The sequence below is a fragment of the Eumetopias jubatus genome, unplaced genomic scaffold (assembly GCF_037043125.1).
Source record: "Eumetopias jubatus isolate StellerSeaLion01/CBP00866 unplaced genomic scaffold, mEumJub1_p1.0 scaffold_9, whole genome shotgun sequence".
NCBI lineage: Eukaryota > Metazoa > Chordata > Mammalia > Carnivora > Otariidae > Eumetopias > Eumetopias jubatus.
This window is the reverse complement of record NW_028274815.1, coordinates 94417348-94437356: the sequence shown is the minus strand read 5'-3', so window position 1 is coordinate 94437356 and position 20009 is coordinate 94417348. Positions and strand designations below refer to the sequence as shown.

At 41.5% G+C, this 20009-nt stretch overlaps 1 protein-coding gene and 1 pseudogene across 2 annotated transcripts in view; one reads left to right on the top strand and one right to left on the bottom strand.

Annotated features, from left to right (window-relative positions):
• KIZ (kizuna centrosomal protein) overlaps positions 1-20009 on the top strand; it is a 125415-nt gene that overhangs the window by 67372 nt on the left and 38034 nt on the right. Inside the window, exons 7-8 of one of the 2 annotated variants that reach the window (XM_028123763.2) lie at positions 10966-11079; positions 18558-18705. In XM_028123763.2, the coding sequence (XP_027979564.1) occupies positions 10966-11079; positions 18558-18705 (262 nt within the window). The remainder of the gene's footprint in view (positions 1-10965; positions 11080-18557; positions 18706-20009) is intronic. The other variant, XM_028123764.2, reaches the window with a different exon arrangement.
• LOC114224501 (annexin A1 pseudogene) lies at positions 2924-4065 on the bottom strand (annotated as a pseudogene).

Below are 20009 nucleotides of genomic sequence, written 5' to 3'. Positions count from 1 at the left end.
CTTTGCCCTGAGCCCCATCTGAGGAGGGTAGGTTAAGATGGGGGAGTGGTAGTCCATCAGAGAGCGAAACAGATGTTACAGGCTATTGGGTGGCAAGCCACCACACTTCCTTCTCTCCGTCCCTGACTTCACTTCTGCATGTTGTTGCCTATTTTATTCTTCTTCCTTCAGTTCCTTATGGCTCATCTTTCTTTTTATTCTCTTTAACTTATATTTCTCATGGCTCTAGAAAAACCAAATGCATTTTAAGGTGTTGACAAAGAACATTTGAGCCTGATAGCTAAGTGGGAAAGCTTCCCTTCAGTGAGGGCTTTTGTTGAGAAGTGTATGCGGACAGGACAAGCAGATAAGACAAGGAAAAACTCAAAAGTTAAGCAAAAAACGAGACTTTGATATTTGCTCGTACTCTTACACTTAATCTCACCATTTTGAGTCCTAGTTGGGAAACTAGTGTTGCCTTAAGCTACAGGAGAGATGGGAGGAGCAGTTCTGAATCCTGTCTTTTATGGCTTTCAACTAGCTAACTTTTTTTTCCTATTTTCCTTTGTCAGTGTAAATTTATTTTAATTTGTTTGTCATTTTGATGGACAGGAAGTGTGTTTGAATCTGCTGCTTAAACAATGCTGTTTGGTTTTTTTATTGCAGTGACTCTTAGATATATTTCAGTAGAATTACTCTGCAGTTGAGTAAAATGATCTTTTCCAAGTTGGTAGGAGAATGAATCTTTGTAATTCTGAGAACTTTCTCAAAATCATTTTACTAAAACTTTGGTACCTGCCACTGCCTGCCTACTTGAGGATAAAATGCATGAGAGTAGCAGATGAGTAATAATGAACTGTGTGGGAACAGCTGATCTTGTTAGCTTTGACTGTTTTTTTAATCATGGGTCTACGTACTCATCATTTGATTTTTATATTGCATACATATATTGCTTATAACAATGTTTCTAGTGTATATGATGAAATGAAATATATCAGTATTTCATGCTGTTTTGTAAAAAAGTTCTGTGTATTCCAGATGTTGTGCCACCTTAAACATTGGAAAGCACCACTTTCCAGGACAAGTGAATCCCTGAAAGAATTTCTGGGATGGAATCATGGGACCGACGGTCCTTACTGATCAGCTGTGTTATGTATTACAAGGACATGCTCTGGATATGGTGGCTTGGGACAATATTACATCTGTAATCATGAGCACACTTCGAATTGGCTCCCATTGTTTTGAAAAGTGTACTTAGCAGGAATCAGGGATGTGCTTGCCCAGCACCCCTGAACTCTGACACTGAGGAGACAAACCTTTTCACCTGGTTGCCAGGGTCTGCCCAGGAGGACCAATTGGCTTTCCTTGTTTTTTTTGCACGCATCCTGCCTCTCCTCTACAATAAACACATTTATTCATTCATAAGGATGACTTGGCATCTTCCACTTTCTCGTTTCCTGTTTTCTCTTTTTGTCTTTGGCTTCCTCTGAGCATCTTCTTAGGTGAACGGACATTTGAATAATTAATTGACTCGGCTTCTTCATTGTCATACAGTATTGATCCTGTGAAGGGCCAGCAGCAAACCAGCACCATCTTTTCAGCAGACCTGCATTTGACTTCTACCATACTTGCCCAGCAGAAGGCAAGTGTTAATAGCCAAGGGTTCAGTCTCCTTCTGGCAAGTGCCCCCCTGGGGAACTGCCACTCCCATTTAATTGTCATCATGGAGGTAGACCCAGAACTTAGAGTCAGAATCCAGAGAGGGAACTGGCCTACTGGTCCGAGATCCCCCTCAGTGAGGGTGACTGCACTTGACCCCATTCCTATTTGTCAGTTATTGGCCTCCGGGGAGACTCACCTAGCCCACAGAAATGGCATCTTAACTCATTACAGGGTCTGAACCTGACAAGAGCCCTCCATAAGCCCATCCACCACCCCATTGTTTCCTGTGGTTTCCCTTCTCCCCAGATCCCCTCACATGCTGTAACCCTTGAGGAGCCTGAGGCTCCTCACCTCCCCTCTGACACATGCACACACTCACGTGCGGACGCGCAGATTCGCACACACATACAGAGACAGGCAGACATGTAACAGCACAGCAAAAGTCTGATGTTTTGTTTGATGGTCCTCTATCAGTCATTCAGGCCCAGCGAAGATGGTTCCACCCTGACAATACAGATGCCCTTTTACCAAAAGCACCCCCAGAGTTTAATTATAGAACTGATTATGATAATGTCTAATAAGCAAAAATTTATTTAGTTCATAAAATTTTTTAAAAGATTTTATGTATGTATTTTTTTTCTTTTATAATTATATCATTTATTTAAGTAATACAATTAATATAGCAGATAACTGATATTTGTTAATTGATTATTACATAAAAAGCAAGAGCTTTCAAGATTCAGATTATATTGATTATGTTGTATATTAGAGCCATTATTTTCCAAGAACTAAATGTCACACAGAATTGAGTGAGCTTAACACAGTATAATTTCATATCATAGTGAAGGCTATCTGACTCACTCACCAGGGAGAAACTGATAATTTTCTCACCTTTTCTTGGTAGATTTAGTTATCCGGTATAAGTGACAACTTAACTTGAATTAGTCATCTATCTTTCAGTCTTTCAATAAGTTTAAAACCCTTGACTTGTCTTCTTATTTTTAACATTATAATGAAAATTTAAACATGCATGTTTTATATTTTACATATAACAAAATTAAGAAAGCTTAGAATAATAAGTTTCTAATCTCTGATCAATATTCATTGCAAACTATATCTCCCTACTAAAATATTTTGCTTGCTAACTTTATGTATGGGAAACTAAATATTTCCATGGCTACTGAAAAATTTGTGTAGTTTTTCAGTAGAGAACTCACTAGTCCAGTGAAAGTTCAATTTACTTATAAATTACATATCCTAATATAACAAATTAATCTTACATCTAAAATCTACAGGTACATAAGTCAGATTTTCTCTTTGGAGAAGTTGCAAAAAGACTGCCATTTGTGGAGGTGGCATTATGAAAATCACAACATACCAGGATGGCTTGGCAGAGAGAGACACCATACAATTTCTGGTAGCATGCTTTGATGTCATTCATGTCAATTTCAGAACGGGAAACCATAATTCTGATCAATGTCTTATGACGAGTTCCTGAACCCTTCATGGCCTGATGAAGCTTCTCGGCAAAGAACATCGGTTTGCTTGTGGCACACTTCACGATAGCCGTGAGGCATTTCTCAATGTCACCTTTCACCTCCAGGTCCAGGACTTTGTTCATGTCGTGATTACTGTACTTGCTGTACTTCTGAAACACTTGGCGAAGATGGGGATAGGTTCTGGTGGTAAGGATGGTAATGAACACATTCACATCTGTCCCTTTTCTCCTTTCTCCTGCTTCATATAAAGCCCTAGCATCTGAATCAGCCAAGTCGTCATTCAAGCCAAAATCCTCAGATCCCTAGCCAGAGAAAGCAGAGCATTCCGATAATCTCCATATGTGTCTGAGGTGATATCTTTAGCTAGATCTCTCTTCAGTTCTTCTCTATAGACTCTGTTAATTTCTCTGATTTCTTTGTTAGTTCTTGATACCAAAATTTCATCCAGAGTGTCTTCATCAGTTCCAAGGCCCTTCATGGCAGCACGAAGTTCATCAGCATCAAACTGGGCTGGAGTTTTTAATAGAGCCAAAACAACTTCCTCGAGGTGACCAGAAAGGGCTTTCTTCAGAGCTTCATCCAGGGGCTTCCCTTTTTCCTGGAGATAGGCTGCTTTGATCTGCTGACGCTGTGCATTGTTCCTCTTAGTTAGAATGTCAGTGATGGTTGCTTCATCCACACCTTTAACTGTTATAGCGTTATGCAAGGCAGCAACATCCGAGGATGGATTGAAGGTAGGATAGGGGCTCACTGCTGACCCAGGACCACCTTTGGATCCTTTCACAGTTTTAATGTATTCCTGCTCTTCATTTTCAACAAACCAGGCCTGTTTGAGGAATTCTGATACCATTGCCATTTTTAAAGAAGTATCCTTTTTCCCCACCTTCTTCCGAAGCACTAAAGAGAGGTTCTCCTCTGAACGTTTCCCACTCTGTATGTATTTATTTGACAGAGAACACAAGCAGGGGGAATGGCAGGCAGAGGGACAGGGAGAAGCGGGCTCCCCACTGAGCAGGGAGCCAGGTGCAAGACTCAGTCCCAGGACCCTGAGATCACGACCTGAGCTGAATGCAGACGCCCAACCAACTGAGCCACCCAGGCGCCCCTATGTTCATAACACTTTTAAAACTTTTCCAAAATGCAGGGTCTGATTGTATTCCATTTTTGAAAGGCCTAAAGTTGCATAATAGTAAGACATTCACCCTCTGTGTTCTTTTTTGCAGCAGATAGTCAAAGCCAGGTTGCTTTAGGGGACCGGCTCCATAAATCTGTTGTGTGTGCCTCAGACTGGGGAGTGCAGCCAGGACCCTAATGATGACACCCCTCTGGTGACATGTCAGTGCTGATTTAAAAGAAACCCAAGGAGCAAGAGTAAATGTTTCTGGTCTTCACCCTTCTAGCAAGGATTTTTATCAACCAGAGCGTTAAGTTTGGGATCCATAGTTTATCAAGGATAAAATGAACTGGAACACTTATGCATTTCACAAAGAATGTCTGAAGCCATAAGTCATGATTCTGGGCTACTAAAAACTCCTTTAGGTTCAGGCTGCTTATCTCTGTTTAAGGATAGAGAAAACACCCATTGCAAATTCTCTCAGGCTGCCCAGTGCCTCATTAAGGAACTTGGGGGGGAAAAAAAGGTGGCATGGGAGAGGGAGTAGTTCTGCGAATTAAAGTGGAACAGAATGATGAGGTCTGTTTTGAGGCCAAAGTGGGGGAAAAGGCAAGGGTTTTGCTTGTGAGCCTCTGCTACAATACAGAGGACCTTAACACAGACGGACGGTACCCTACAAAATGTAGCCCATAATTCAAACTGTCAGCTTAATCACACTGTTTCCAGGTAAAGAGAAGGAGCCCTTGTTTCCTGGGTAAAGAGAAGGAGCGTTGTTTGCTGACCCCTGGTCCTCAGCCTGCCGCATACCGCCCCACTCTGTTGGCCTTTGTGTCACCGTCCCCTCCTTCCCTCCTTTTTGGCATTGTGCTCCCTTCAAGTGGCCCCCTGGAAGGGACCACCCAGGGGGCTGCACAATGGGGACCGAGGTAGCCACCAAAACATAGGTTTTGTAAGACAGCCCGTTAAAAGAAAAATACTGTTTAACTATGTATGTGTTTGTCCTTTCTACAACTGTTTTGTGTGGCAAACAAAACCCCATATACAAACTTCACTGTGGCCGTGCATACAGCTGTTCCAGCCATCGGGTGTCAGGCTTGAGATAGTCGCTTCCAGTTTATTTTCCCAGGGCACTAATTCTTGATGCGGTTTATATTTACATGTTTGGATTTATGGTCAGGAAATTTGATATCAAAGCAAACAAATTGCACTGGCTTTATGAAACTATTTTATCAATAGTCCTCAGAGTTGGTGGCTTGGCGTTGCTCTTGGATGAAATTTGTCTGTAATGCTACTTAACAAAAGCTAGCAGCCCGGAATTCGGTTCTCAATGGCCATTTACACCTCTGTAAAAGGATTAGCTCTGGCCGATTGTTACACTGTTTAAATCTTAATTTGCATCTTTATGGAGGTAGAGCTTCTAGAGACCTCTCTGGTTCTCTGTTGTATTTGTGTACCTATGGGTGGGAGGTCACTGGAGGTTTTCTCTTATTGGTGAAGGTGCTAAATTGCTTCAGGATGATTTTGACTGACAACAGTGGGCTTTGGTTCATTAGTTATATTTTGTAGCAGTTGTGGTCTGAGTTGTTTGGTACATGAATGTACACTCTTAGTTTTGTTTAAACTTAAGAATACTCAGGGTTCTTGGGAGGATTTTAAACCTTTAAACATTCATTGTAATCAACAAATGCCCATGGGAATGAAATGTAAAAAACCAGAACCAGAACTGGATAAAATGACGGTTTTAAAAAGTAATCTTTTCTATCCAGACCGTGTGTTCTTAACTTAAAGATCAAAGCCTTCTTATGTTTGGAAAGGAAGGTGGGTCAGACCAATGAGGAGGAAGAAGTTGAATTTCCCAGCCAGTGTTGCTGTAGGCACTGGAATTGGAAACAAAAGCCGGTTGTGTTGCCCCTTTCCCACCTTTCTGGGTATGGGTTATTCTTAAACTACATGTTCCTAACCTGTGCACTACCTCTTCGAATGATGCCTCTCTATTGTTGCTCATTTTGGAATGCAGATTTCCTTCCCTAAAACTTTGTTCTAGAGGTGACCCGCTCTGGTGCTTTGTGATCCTTCCGTGGCATTAAAGACACAGTAAACGTGTATCATAAAACTTTTTTAAAGTAACAATGGATTATGTAAATATTGTAAGCCAACTCATTACCATTTATGGTCAGTGATTACCACACTATTCTGAGACAATTGTTCCCTAGAGAAAATAAAACCTGAAAGTCTGAGCCTGTAATGCTGCAGCTGAAACACTTAAAATTCTAAGTCCCCAAAAAGCTAATAACCAGGGGAATGGGAGACAGTTACCTGGCAGAGTTGAGGAATAGTTGACACTCTATAGGCTCATGCAGGGTTTGTTTTTATTTTTGTTAGTGTTTTTGTTTTGCCAAAAAGTAATTCTCAGTTTGCAATGCTGAAAGAAAAAGCACTTTTTCTCCCTTCCTTGTTTTTTAGAAAGAGTGTATATTAATTTGAGTGTTTGTATTAGCCTGGAATGGGGTTGTTTTCTTTCAGATCATCTCCAAAATTCTGCGTGACTAAAATATGAAAATGAAGCTAGGAAGCAATTACTTTAAATTTGACACCTCCAAAATTTTATGCATTGTATGCTTTAACCATTGCTGGGTAAAATAAAATACACCTCTTTAAAGTTCCATTTGTATTTGTAGCGATTCCTGGTCAACCAGCAGGTTTGTCCACTTGCTGGACTTCACAGAGAACGAACTGGCCCTGTGTGTTGATGCCAGGCCAGTCCACAGGTTCCCCAGGAAAGACTGGATCCAGCCTCATCAGACTGATGTCCCTTCGGCGGGAATTATTTTGGTTGGAATGCACATGGAAGACACAAAAGAAGTTGAGATCTTGAATTCCAACATAGGCAGTGTTTCCATAAGATATAGTCTTTAATCTTTAGCTCCGAAGTGTTTGAATTCTTGAATAGAGTTATTTTTAGCGAAGGACTGATGGATATTTTGTCAGCTAAAACCAAATAAAGCTATTAGAAATCCTCAGCACAGACCAACTCATCTTTTAGCCAGAGAAGCTCCTGAGTTTATCTAGAGCAGACCCAAGCCCTGTGCAGACAGTACTTACAGTGGTCTTACTGATCACTTGTTGCCCAGCCCCGGAAGCGCCGGGCTGGTATAACAACCACCGTGTAAAAACATACTGTCGAAATAGGTGGGTCATGAATTTCTCTAATCTGGGTTTAAATCTTGGCCCATCATTCAACACACAGTGTTCTAAGTGTGTCTTCAGTGTCATGCTGAGGGCTATGTGAAACTTAAGATAAAAATCCACAAGTCCAGTTGCTATTCCCAACAAGCTTTTGGTTTTGTAGAGCAGACTAAGCAGACAGGACATAACTAGAAGGCAGTTCCATACAATGAAGAATGCTGTCTATTTAGTGAGTGCTAGCAAAAGTTAGGGATAAGAAAGAGCCCTGAATGAGCTAGTCGGAGAGGGGCCTAGACAAGCCTGAGATGAGCTAGTAGTCTAAGGGAGCCCAGACATTTGGAATGCTCAAATTGGAAAAGGACAAAGGTTATGTGACCAGACTGGCACACGGGGCTGGAGGGTGGGGGAGATGCAGTGGCAGCAAGGTGCATTGTCGGCAGAGAATTTAGAAACAATAGCCAAAAACTGTCTGCTTTCTCCTATCACTATTCCTAAGAATGGCAAAGGTAAACTACTCCTCCCCGGCAGGAGGCTATTCCCAACGCAACACCGCACGCACAGCCTGCCTTGGTACACCGGCATCCTGAGTGTCTGCTGACTCCCACTAGCGTGCCAGCGCTCTAGAGGAGCTACAGAAACATCGAGCCGTGGTCCCTGTTCCGGGTGTACCACCTGGTTCAGGGAGTCAGACTAAAGGCAGTCTAAGCTTGGAGACCCCACGCTTGCAGGCGGGCTCTGTTTGTCCAGCATAGTATTTATCTTCTTTTGAATTAATGGCCACATTTGTAAATTTGGGAGATAGCCTATGAAAATAAACCTTGCGATGGTGGATTTCTGGCTTCTGTTGAACACTAGGAAGATCAGCATCACTGAGAACCACAGTGGGAGCTGTGAATGACTAGCCCTTTGCTGGAAGCTTGGCCCCAAGCCTTCCACAGTCCCACCCCACCAGCCCCCACCATGGGCGCTTGCTCCCGCCCCTGCCAACCCCACTGCTGCTGCTCTCCCACTTCTGTGCTTTGCCCCTGCCGGCACAAGCTCAGTCTCCTGGCTGGTTTGGGGCCTCAGGTTTCTCCCTTCACCAACAGCATCAGCCCATGGCTGCCAAGCTAACCCTCTCGAAAACACTGCTTTCAGGAAACCAGCCCTCGCTCAGAAATCTGAAAGGTTTATCGCTATTTTCTCATCAGAGTTTTATATCGAATTTTAATTTCCCATTACAGTTGCACCTTGAACAACAGGTTTGAACTGCACGGGTCCACTTATATGTGGCTTTCTATCAATAAATATGGTATTGTAAATGTATTTTCTCTTCCTTATGATTTTCTTAATGGTTTTTTTCTTTTCTCTAGCTTTATTGTAAAAATACAGTATATAATATGTATGCAAAATGTGTGCTCACCAACTATGTTATCAGTAAGGCTTCAAGTCAACAGTAGGCTATTGGTAGTTAAGTTCGGGGGCAATCAAAAGTTATGTACAGGGCGCCTGGGTGGCTCAGATGGTTAAGCGTCTGCCTTCGGCTCAGGTCATGATCCCAGGGTCCTGGGATCGAGGTCCGCATCGGGCTCCCTGCTCCTTGGGAGCCTGCTTCTCCCTCTGCTTCTCTCTCGCTCTCACTCATGAATAAATAAATAAAATCTTAAAAAAAAAAAAGTTATGTACAGGGGCACCTGGGTGGCTCAGTCGGCTAAGCGTCCTACTCTTGCTGTCGACTCAGGTCGTGATCTCAGTCTGCTTGAGATTCTCTCTCCCTCTCTCTTGCCCTCCCACTCATACATTCTCTTTCTCTCTCTCTTTCTCAAATAAATCTTTAAGAATAAATAAATAAAAGTTATGTATGGAGTTTTGACTGTATTGGGGGTGGGGTCAGTGCCCATAATGCCTGTGTTCTTCAGGAGTCACCTGTACTATCCTATCACCACCAACAGCAACCACTATCTGGCCAAATTGTTTCCTTGCTGGTCCCTACACCCCTCTTAACCTGGCATTTCCTGTCACCTTCGCCTGTGCCGCTCCTAAGCTTGAAGTGTTATCTCCCCTCTGTCTAAGTGTTGCCTGGTCGAGGGTCCTCCTCACCATTCCTAATTGTCTGCGCACCGGTTCTGAGCTCCCCTTTACATCTCTAAAATCAGCTCACCAGTGGTGGGCTTATCTTCCCCTTCTTAAGAGCAGGTGTTATTGTAGGAATCGAGTGGCGGCAAGATAAAGTCTTTCAGAAAAAATTGGGACCCAGATTTTGCCCAAAAAAAGTATTCATAGGTACTATAAGTGACATAGGCCAGGAGTCTGGAAGGTTTTTGACAGGAGAGCTCAGGAGTGAAGGTCCCAGCCCAGGCCTGGCCCACAGGGACTAAGAATCCAAACTCAGAGTCTAGACAAGAGGTCAAGTGCCCAGGGAGCTGGGGCACTGACAGTGTGACCCAGAGCCCAGAATAGGTCCCAGATCCCGGGGTTCCATTTTTGTTTCCTGCCCAGAGTAAAAGCCTACATCAGGGTAGGGAGATAGCAGGGGAAGAAGGGGGACTATGCCTGCAGTTGTCTCTCACCCTCCCGTAGGACAGAGCACAGCTCCTTTATCCCCATGATATCAGGCACAGGGCTCTCAAATGGATCCAGTAACTTAACCAACTATAGAAGTAGGTAGGTCATAAGTAATTTGTAAATTAGTAATACTTTGCTAATTAACACATTGCTTTCGGAGTTGCTTCATTTTCATTTGGGGGTATATATCAAACATTTCCAACTGTGATCATCTCCTTTAAAGTAGAAGTACTGTTTTGTTTTTGATATCCTTTCCAATAGATTTTTAGAATCATACTTTCCCCCAAATAGACACTTTTTAAAAGGAAGCTACTAGCCAATCTCTTTGGAGGCTAACGGTACTATGACAGACCTAACTAGAAACAGTGGTCAAATTGTTAGACTCTGTCGGTCCCCCCAGTATCCTGGAAGTAAGTAATGAAAGCTCAGTCTCTCTTCCCACGCCTTCCTGTTCTTACTAAGAATAAAGAAAATTTTATCGTAGTGGGATCTGAATGGAGAAATAATAGTCATTTTTCTGCATTCAGAAATAGAGGACATAACCTATACTTCAGCCAGCAGTTTCCAATTTCTTAGCAGTGACGATTTAAGTAAATTTCACATGAGTTGTGGAGCTCTAACTTTGTTATGATTGACAATATAAAATTAGCCTTTTCTGCTGTTAAGATTATCTAGCATTCCTATCAGTCAGATGCAATGTTGAATGAGATTGCACAGCTGTAGATTGAACAACATTAAAGTCTTCAAAGGGTTAAAAGTTGCTTCCTCTGATGGATTTAAAACTGCCACATACACACAAACAAGTTTTTCTAACTGCCCCATTTTACATTTTTGTCGAGAGACAGTCTAGTTGCTGCATTTTTATGTCTAGATTATATTACAGATATATTTCAATAAACCACGAAGAACCACCATAGATTCTAGAAGCGGGCCGTCTGTGCTTAAATAAACATCTCAGGCAGCACCTGTTTTATTTTATAGGCTCTATAATCACAATGTCATTCTGAAAGAAGACCTTGAAGCCTGTGGAGCAGCTGTCCTTCACCAGCTTCCGAGACCCTTACCTGGGGGTAACAGCGATGAAAAGCAAGTCAGGTATTAATCGCTGCTGGGGTGCAATGGCTGTTCTTGCTCCAAGATGCTTCCAAATGTGAAGGGTCACAGAGTTGCAGACCCCTAGCTCACCTGGTCACCACTGGGGTAGATGCTTGTAGTCGTCAGTTTAACTTTTTTACGAACTGTAAATCACAATACATTTACTTCTTTGTAAATGTATTTGTTTCTAACTGTTAATTGGGTATATCCACTCAGTCCCTGCTCATAGCAGTGTTTTTAAGGGCTTACTTGGGGAGAGGGAGCACAGGTAGCCTTTGTATGGCATATTAGCATACCTTGAGAACAACCCAGGATATGATCCAGTATAACCACCTCCTAGAGGGATGAATTCCTCAATGTCCAAGGTCATGCTAGTGACCCAGGCCTCCAATCTGTAGGTGTGGTCGCTGGACCAGCAGCATCAACAAGACCAGGGAGCTTGTTAGAAACTTGTGTTCTGGGGCGCCTGGGTGGCTCAGTCATTAAGCGTCTGCCTTTGGCTCAGGTCATGATTCCAGGGTCCTGGGATCAAGCCCCACATTGGGCTCCCTGCTCAGCGGGAGGCCTGCTTCTCCCTCTCCCACTCCCCCTGCTTGTGTTCCCTCTCTTGCTGTCTCTCTCTGTGTCAAATAAATAAAATTAAAAAAACTCGTGGTCTGGGGCTCCTGGGTGGCCCAGTCGGTTAAGCGTCTGTCTTCGGCTAAGGTCATGATCCCAGGGTCCTGGGATCAAGCCCCGCGTCAGGCTCCCTGCTCAGTGGGGAGCCTGCTTCTCCCTCTCCATCTGCCTGCTGCTCTGCCTACTTGTGTGCCCTCTCTCTTTCAAATAAATAAATAAAATCTTTTTTAAAAAATTTAAAAAAAGAAAAGAAACACATGTTTTCAGGCCCCACCTCAGACCCCCTGAATCAGGAATCTGGCAATGGGGTGTGGCCATCTGGATTTTAATGCACCCTTAAGGGAACTCTTCTTCTTCAAGTTTGAGAGCCACCATTCCAAAGATATGCCTTAAATGGCCACAAATCTGAGATGAGAGAAAGAGACAGAGTTAATTATTTGCAGGGTGGTTGGCACATATGAACCATACATAACGCCTGTACATTTTTCCTTAAGTCAGTCAGATCCATTCCATACCTTCTATCCACCTTTTAGGCAATCTGGGTTTCTGTTCATGGCCTCAGAAGTTTTATGACATTGGGCTACTTGCTGAGTTCATAAAATTACAAATGTGTAATGTGTGTAATGGTTTGTCCAGTAATGTCATCTGGTAGGTGTCTAATTCATGTGGCACAAATGTTGCCAGTGTTCTAGCTTTGATTTGTATTTTGGGGATTGACTGTATTTCCTCTTATAAAAAAAAAAGTCCTACCATTTACTAGCAGAGAACAGATTATTACTCAGGCCTGGTCAGCAGATGGGTGTCTGTGAAAGCCCATCTGCAAGGACCTTGTGTGGCTGAGAGCACGGGAGAGGCTCCTGGGGTCTGGTTATCTTACCTCCAACATCATTTTCTCTACCTTTAATGTGCAATGTGTGCTGTTTTATGTTCACTACTTTCTTTAGAATTCAGCCTAAGTCTGATCCCATCAAGGCATGAGAAGTCAGGATAATGGTCTCTAAAAGGGCCTTATCCCAAAAAAAACTTGGCCAGTCAAATGGTTCCATTTCACAGACCACAATGAGCTTCACAAGTCCTAAGTGTGTTTACTTTACCCTTTGCATCTCCACTAGTGATCCCCAAACTATGGGAAATGTTGGAAATGACTCCTAGCCAGTAGCTTTTCAACCTAAAGCAGTAAAAGCAAAAAAATCCTCTTCCATGTATTTATCATGTGAAATAAAAAACAGCAGTCTTCAAATACTCCTTTACAAGATGGTGGAAGAAGCTGCCTGGGAGGAGTCTTTCTGCACTCTATAGGTCGTTGGGTGCTTGTGTGTCATGAGGCTCTTTGAGCCATGTTTGTTTCTTTCTCACCACCTTTTATATCTGTTGATATACTATTCGGCATAAACCACAGTTGTGGCATGTGGCATAGGAAGCATATATGCATTTATAATTCTCTGTGCAAACTGACTTGTTAGACTAAATGATTCATTGTTTGACTCTCTTAACCTAAGCTGCCAAACTGTGATTGTGGATGAGAAGATATAATATCTATATCTACTAGACTAACGTTTGTTATAGTTTCTCAACATGCATGATAGAGCATTGATTTCCATTATGAAAGGTTGCATTTTACACGACTATTGATCTACAGTTGTGTATAAATCAGCCTTCCCTAAGAAATTATCCTTCTTTATGACCAACACAAATTTTAAAATTAATATCTGGAGCCTTCAAGACTGTTTGGTTACCAGAGTCATTTTTTAAAGCCAGATAAAGAAGTCAGGAATGGTTACTAATGTCAGTGTTATGTTCTGTTACAATTAGAATTGTCCCATGTACTGTGACTGGGGATAGTGTGTCACTAAAGATAGTGACACTGATTGTCACTGTTTTGCTCTCTAGCCTTGGAAAAAGTGCCAAGTGTATATAGAACCTGTGAGAGACAAGTAGTCAGGTCTTTAAATACATGTTCTGTCTAACTGTTTTAACCATGGCATCTGGCTCCCCCCTGCCTTCCTTGCTCTAACCACCCCCCTACACCCCTCAACACCTGGTAGTTATTGTTGGGTACTCCCCTAAGTGAAATATTCCTGCCTTCTTGGTGATCTCCCCTGGACCAAACTAGTCAGTTTGATGAACCATTCCAGAAACACAGATTTGGAGAGAATGATTTGCTTTTGTTCCTCGATTGCTAATGATTCTGATGTCATAGAAGTCTGAGCCAGGCAGAGTGGGAAGCCTCTAGCAAGTTAAGAACTCCTTAAAGCCTGTTGAATAGAGCCATGTTTGGTGTGGCCAAAGTCCTGCTTGTGCCCCTGACCAAACCATGGCAATCGACATCTGTCTCTTTAATCTCATCTGTAGAATAGGACACCTGCCCCATAACCTACTCTAAAAGCTAATGTGAAGGCTTCCAAATTCCTGCTCAAAAAATGAAGCATTTTAAAAGAAAAAAGAACAAGACCATTACTATCATTGTTATTGATTTTTGTTATATCAAGGATTAAGTGTTCAAAGACCTTCATTTGGAAGAAAGGCTTTTTACTAGGTAGAGGACCAGGTCACTATTTTAAACAATTAGCTACTAAAATATGATTCATGTCATTGGGGGTACTTGATAAAAAATTTTGTTCATCATTGCCTTTGGGAAAACATATTTTAAGATAAAAACGATTACTTAATAAGTAATTTTATCTTATATGATGAGCCATCATGAGACTATCATTTTTTTTTCCAGGTGCAACTAATTAATTGCCTTTCAAATATGGTTTCCCAATTTTGCTCTCAAACTTGAGCTGAAAAATTGAGTCAGCTTTATATTGTTTGGATTACAATATGTAAAAACCTCTTTATTTTATTCTGCCTGTATTCAGAATAAAAGCAAGATGTTCATTAATTTTTCTGCATTTAAAACTTTGATCAAATTACCAATCTGTTGTAAATCAGTTGTGGTTAGGAAGCACAGGTACATTTGTGTAAACTGCAGTTTTCTGACTGGCAACCATTCCAAATATATGAAATTAATTATAGACTCGAGTCTCTTCTTTTGTTGTATTTTTAACTAGAGGAGTATATCATTTAACTGACACCAAACTTTGTTTTCTCTCTGTGGCACCGATGTTACAAATCTTCCAATGAAAGTGGACAAAAGAGAAAACAACTTTTGTAAGGCCTTTGTACTGCTTTGCAAATTTTCTGATTTGGTGTATTTATGTAGAACCATGGGCAACATCTCATGCAAAGACAGCCATAGCTCTTGCCCTCCTTGCCCAGTCGATCATGAAGTAAATCTGCAGAAAAGCCTGTTTTTGTGCTTTAAGGGTTGGCTTAGCTGTTCCAAAGTCACAAGATTCTAGATGCTGTAACTCCTTCAGTAGTTCATTTGCTGCTTGGCCCTGTGCAAGTCGATTAATGGTTTTGGCCTTTTGTGAAGTTTTACAGTAATTGTGGGAAACCTTAGCTAGTTCTTCATCCCAGGACCTGAGGGATGGTTATAGTTGGTGGGGATATTAGTAGCCAGAGTCTTGCCTTGGCTTTGTCTCTGCAGAAATCGTGTGTATCAATCACCTGAGAGACTGGTCTCTGATCATTCAATCCATCCCAACTAATTTAATTAATGTAATTCATTCTAATTCAACTTGTTTTCAAGTTTAATTCAACCTAACTAAACATGCTTTCAGACTAGAAACACAATTGATTTACTCATTATAAGAAATACAACAGCTGAATAGACTAGAATTTGCTCATGTCCTGTGAGTGCATTTTCCCAGTAGGGAAATCTATTGTGAAACCAAATGCAGATGGATGTTCCTTCATTTATATAAGAATCAGAACAAAGGAATTGAGTGGCATTATGACTTCAGTGAAGTCTGGAAGAAACCAACAAATTCAAGTTACTGAAGGGGCTGTCTGCCAAAATAGCCAGAAACTTTGGAATCATTCTGGGAAGTTTTTAAAGAAGTTCAAGGATCCCCATGACACATCCTACTTTATGCAAGTCTTGGTTAAGTCAAGCAAAGATTTTAACAATAAAGCTGCATTAAAGAATGTACATATTCTGAATTGTACATAGACTTACTTTTTTCCCCAAACATTTTATTACAAAAATTTCCAAACATACAGAAAAATAAAGGGACTGTACAGTGAGCATCCATCCCTATATCTACCACTCAGATCTACCATTGACATGTTATTGCACACCTATATCTGTCTGTCTTTCCATCCTTCCACCGGTCTGTCAATCTCAATCTCTTATTTTGATGCATTTACAAGTAATTACAGACATTAGTACCCTGGGTTTTTTTAACTTTCTACTTTGAAATTTTAAAAAATTCACAAAAGCAAATATAACAACATAATGAAATCCCATGATTTATAACCACGATCCACCAATTGTCAACATTTTTTTAGTCTTGTGTTATCTCTTTTTCTCCCCCACACTTTTTTCTTGAGTCATTTAAAACAGATAACATATTTCATTTACAAATACAAATACTTATCTAACAGATAAGCATTTAACACATTACTGTTTAACAAGATTCCTTATCTAATACCTATTCTTTGCCCATTGACCTTGATTGTCTCAAAGTCTTTTTACATTTTATTTGTTTGAAAAAGGATCCAAATGATGTTACCCATAAACTGGTGGTTCAATCCAGATACAAGATTATACTGCATTATATGTTAAAAAAAAAAAAAGAAGAAGATAGCAGGAGGGGAAGAATGAAGGGGGGGAAATCGGAGGGGGAGATGAACCATGAGAGACGATGGACTCTGAGAAACAAACTGAGGGTTCTAGAGGGGAGGGGCCTGGGGGGATGGGTTAGCCTGGTGATGGGTATTGAAGAGGGCACGTTCTGCATGGAGCACTGGGTGTTATACGCAAACAATGAATCATGGAACACTACATCAAAAACTAATGATGTAATGTATGGTGATTAACATAACAGTAATAATAATAATAAATGAAAAAAGATTATACTCCAGACCAGTTATTTTGGGCAAGACAACATGGTAGGTGGTACTGGTCCTTCTGTTACACGTCCGCAGGCAGCACGGGATGGCAGGTTGTCCCACTTTTAGTGGTGCTAAGACTGATTTGTAGGCTCAAGCGTTGGCACACTGATGCCTTTAGTATGACATTTTACCACTATGTAATTTTCACAAAATTACCATTTCTTGGATGCATTCATTAATTTGGACTTACAGAATGGGGACTAATTCATTTGTTGTGCATTTTTTAGTTGGAAGAACTTTGCCCATCAACTTCTTGGTAATCCTGAAATGCATTTTTTTGACCACAAAGGTAGGATAAATGATTCTGTCCCTTTACTTACCAATTATCAGAATGAGTGGTTGCCCTAGCAGCCTCCAAAGGTTTGTTGGCTGGTTGGTTCATATTACTAATTGTGGTAAAACACACACAGCAAAAGTTACCATCTTAACCATTTTTTAAAAGATTTTATTTATTTATTTGAAAGCAAGAGAGAGAGAATGAAAGAGAGAGAGAGAAAGAGCATGAGTAGGGGAAGGGGCAGAGGGAGAGGCAGACACCACCCCCCCCACTCCCCTCCTCCCACCCCAAGGTTGAGCAGGGAGCTCTATGCAGGGCTTGATCCCAGGATGCTGGGATTGTGACCTGAGCTGAAGGCAGATGCTTAACTGAGCCACCCAGGCGCGCCCCCGTCTTAACCATTTTCAAGTGTTCAGTAGCATTGAGGATATTCATGTTGTTGGGCACCAGATCCCCAGAACTTTTTCATCTCACAAAACAAACTCTACACCCATTAATCAACTCTCCATTTCTCTCTCCCTGCAATTCCCTGGCAAGCACCATTCCGCTCTGTTTCTATGAATTTGACCATTTTAGGTACCTTATGTAAATCGAATCATCCAGTATTTGCCTTTTTGTGACTAGCTTATTTAACTTAGCATAATGTCCTTAAGATTTATGCATGTTGCAGCATGTGGCAAGACTTGCTTCCTTTTTTAAGGCTGAATCCAAAGGTTTTTATTCTTTTAAAAGCTTCCTTACTTTTTTTGTTATTTATTTTTTAAATGAACTCATGATTTTCATGTATCTGCTGTGTGTCAGTCCATTGCAGTCATTATTCTTTTTGGTGTTCAAAATGTCTCATCTTGGGCCAGTGGGATCCCCTTCATGATAGCCTCTGAGGCCTGTAGACACGACTCAATAGTCTCTGAGAGCTTCATCTGTGATACCAAGGTGTTCCAGGCTCATCTTGTCCGTCTCCTACCCCAGAGGTGTACTACATGCCATAGTCTGGGCATATAACTTAGGCTCGCTTTTGAACTCTTTCCTAATATTATCTTAATGCTTTTTAATTACAAGTAGACCATAGTACAAGTATAACAAGGATAAACAAGGATAACAAAGAGTAAACAAGGATAAGAGTTGTTAAGAATAAAATGTGATCGGTTTCTTTTAACCACACATAAGAGGAGCGTGACCACCTATGCTGTGATTTGAAACCATGGCTACGTATTAGAACCACTCTGTGAGCCTTAAAAAAATCCTAACGGCCAAGGCCACACCCCAGTCCAGTTTTACTAGATCCTTTAGGAATGGCCCCAGACACCTAGATTTTGCAAATCTCCCCAGGTGGTTCCAGTAGGCAATCAAAGTTGAGAATGCTCATTTAGCAAGTGAACTCATAACCAAAATAAATTAAAAAAAAAAAAAAGATACCTGGACTCTGGAAATTACCTTACTCCCGAATATACTAGGTTCCAGACTTCTCTGGATAAACTGTTCTTTGTTAACTTGATTGTGGCACCTCTAAAAATGAAGGAATCTCCTAGGTAACACAGTACTGCCAGTCTTTAATGCGTCTCCCCTTTCTGTTTTACAGATCTGAACAAGCCCCAGCAGCAGCCTTATTGAGGGCACACTTGGATTGGCATGTTGCCACCTTGCAAGAACATGATAATTCTATCAAAGAAGAGGTAGCTAAGCCATCTAAAGTTTTCCCAGTCAAAAACATGAACCAGACGACAAGGGTCAGTAATATTTATTTTTTAAAAAATAAGTTTCAAGTTTATGCAAATGATTATTTGAGGAAATAGTGACATTCTTTACAATGGTTAAAATATTTGAAAAAAATGTTACATAGTAAGTGAGGTTTTGTGGTTTGTTTGTTTGCACTTCAGGCCTTTTGCACAGAGTTTTGTGTAGGAATCTCAACTCCCTCCATACAGTTAATTCAGATCCTAGGGGTAACCTATTTAAACATAACAAACACAACATTTTTCAAGGAACTTAGAAGCATCTTGTAGCATTCTGGTTTTCTTTCTCCACTCCATATAAAAATACTGAAAAGTCATAAATATTAATTCAGCAAATATGTATTGACCCACCTCTGTACACAGGTACCAGCCCAGATCCATTGGAGAGAAAGAAATAAATAAAAACATGGCATCTCCTTCTGGGGAATGGCATAGTGGGATGTGTGCAATAAGAAAATAGCAAAAGATATGGGCCTTCAGAAGAAGGAGCCAAGCCATCTGGAGATAGAATGAGGGCAGACTTTTACAGTGGAGGGCGTAGAAAGGTGTGAGGTGACCCTTAAAAGAGAGACAGAATTTTGACAGGCTAAGAGTGCAGGGGGGTGCATCAGGCAGGTGATGGCAGGGGCAACAGGGAAGGGCTGTTGGGAGCCAAAGAACAGACCCAGAAAGTAGAGCTGAGCTCCGGTCCTCCTGGCTGGAGGGTGGGCTCCAGGCTGGGGGAGGTGGGCAAGAAGGTCCAGGGTGTCGTGGGCCCTGTGTGCTGCATCCATCCAGCCCAAGTAGGGAGTTTGTGTTTGGTTTAGCAGACCCGGAAAGCTCTGAGAGCTTTTTAAGCAAGGAGGCACCCGATGGAGAGTGTGAAGATGCTGAACAGATGGGGCAGGTCCCTAAGGAGAGCAAGGGAGGACCCAGAAGCCCAGGTCTAGAGCGTGCCTAGTATAGTCTTCATGATTCTCTAGAAGGCCATCTATTCAGAGAGATGGCGCTTCTTCTAAGTTTAATGTCTTGTCAGTGTGTCTTGTTTCAAAGTGTGTTTTTTCATCTTTATCTGTAATGTAGGGTTTTCTGGCTTTGATCCTTTTTAAGTTTGTATTTGTATCATGTTCAAAGTTCAAAGATTCAACATGTGCCCCTCCTGGAGGCAAGCCTTGCCACCTCAGCACCGAAGTCACACACCACTGTCACTGTGTGGTCAAGTCGCTGCCATCACTTCCTTCCCCAAGCCTTTCAGAGCACCTTCAGTGCTTCCCAAGCCCCCCTTCCTTGCCTCTTTAATTAAAAAGGGGAGAAAGATT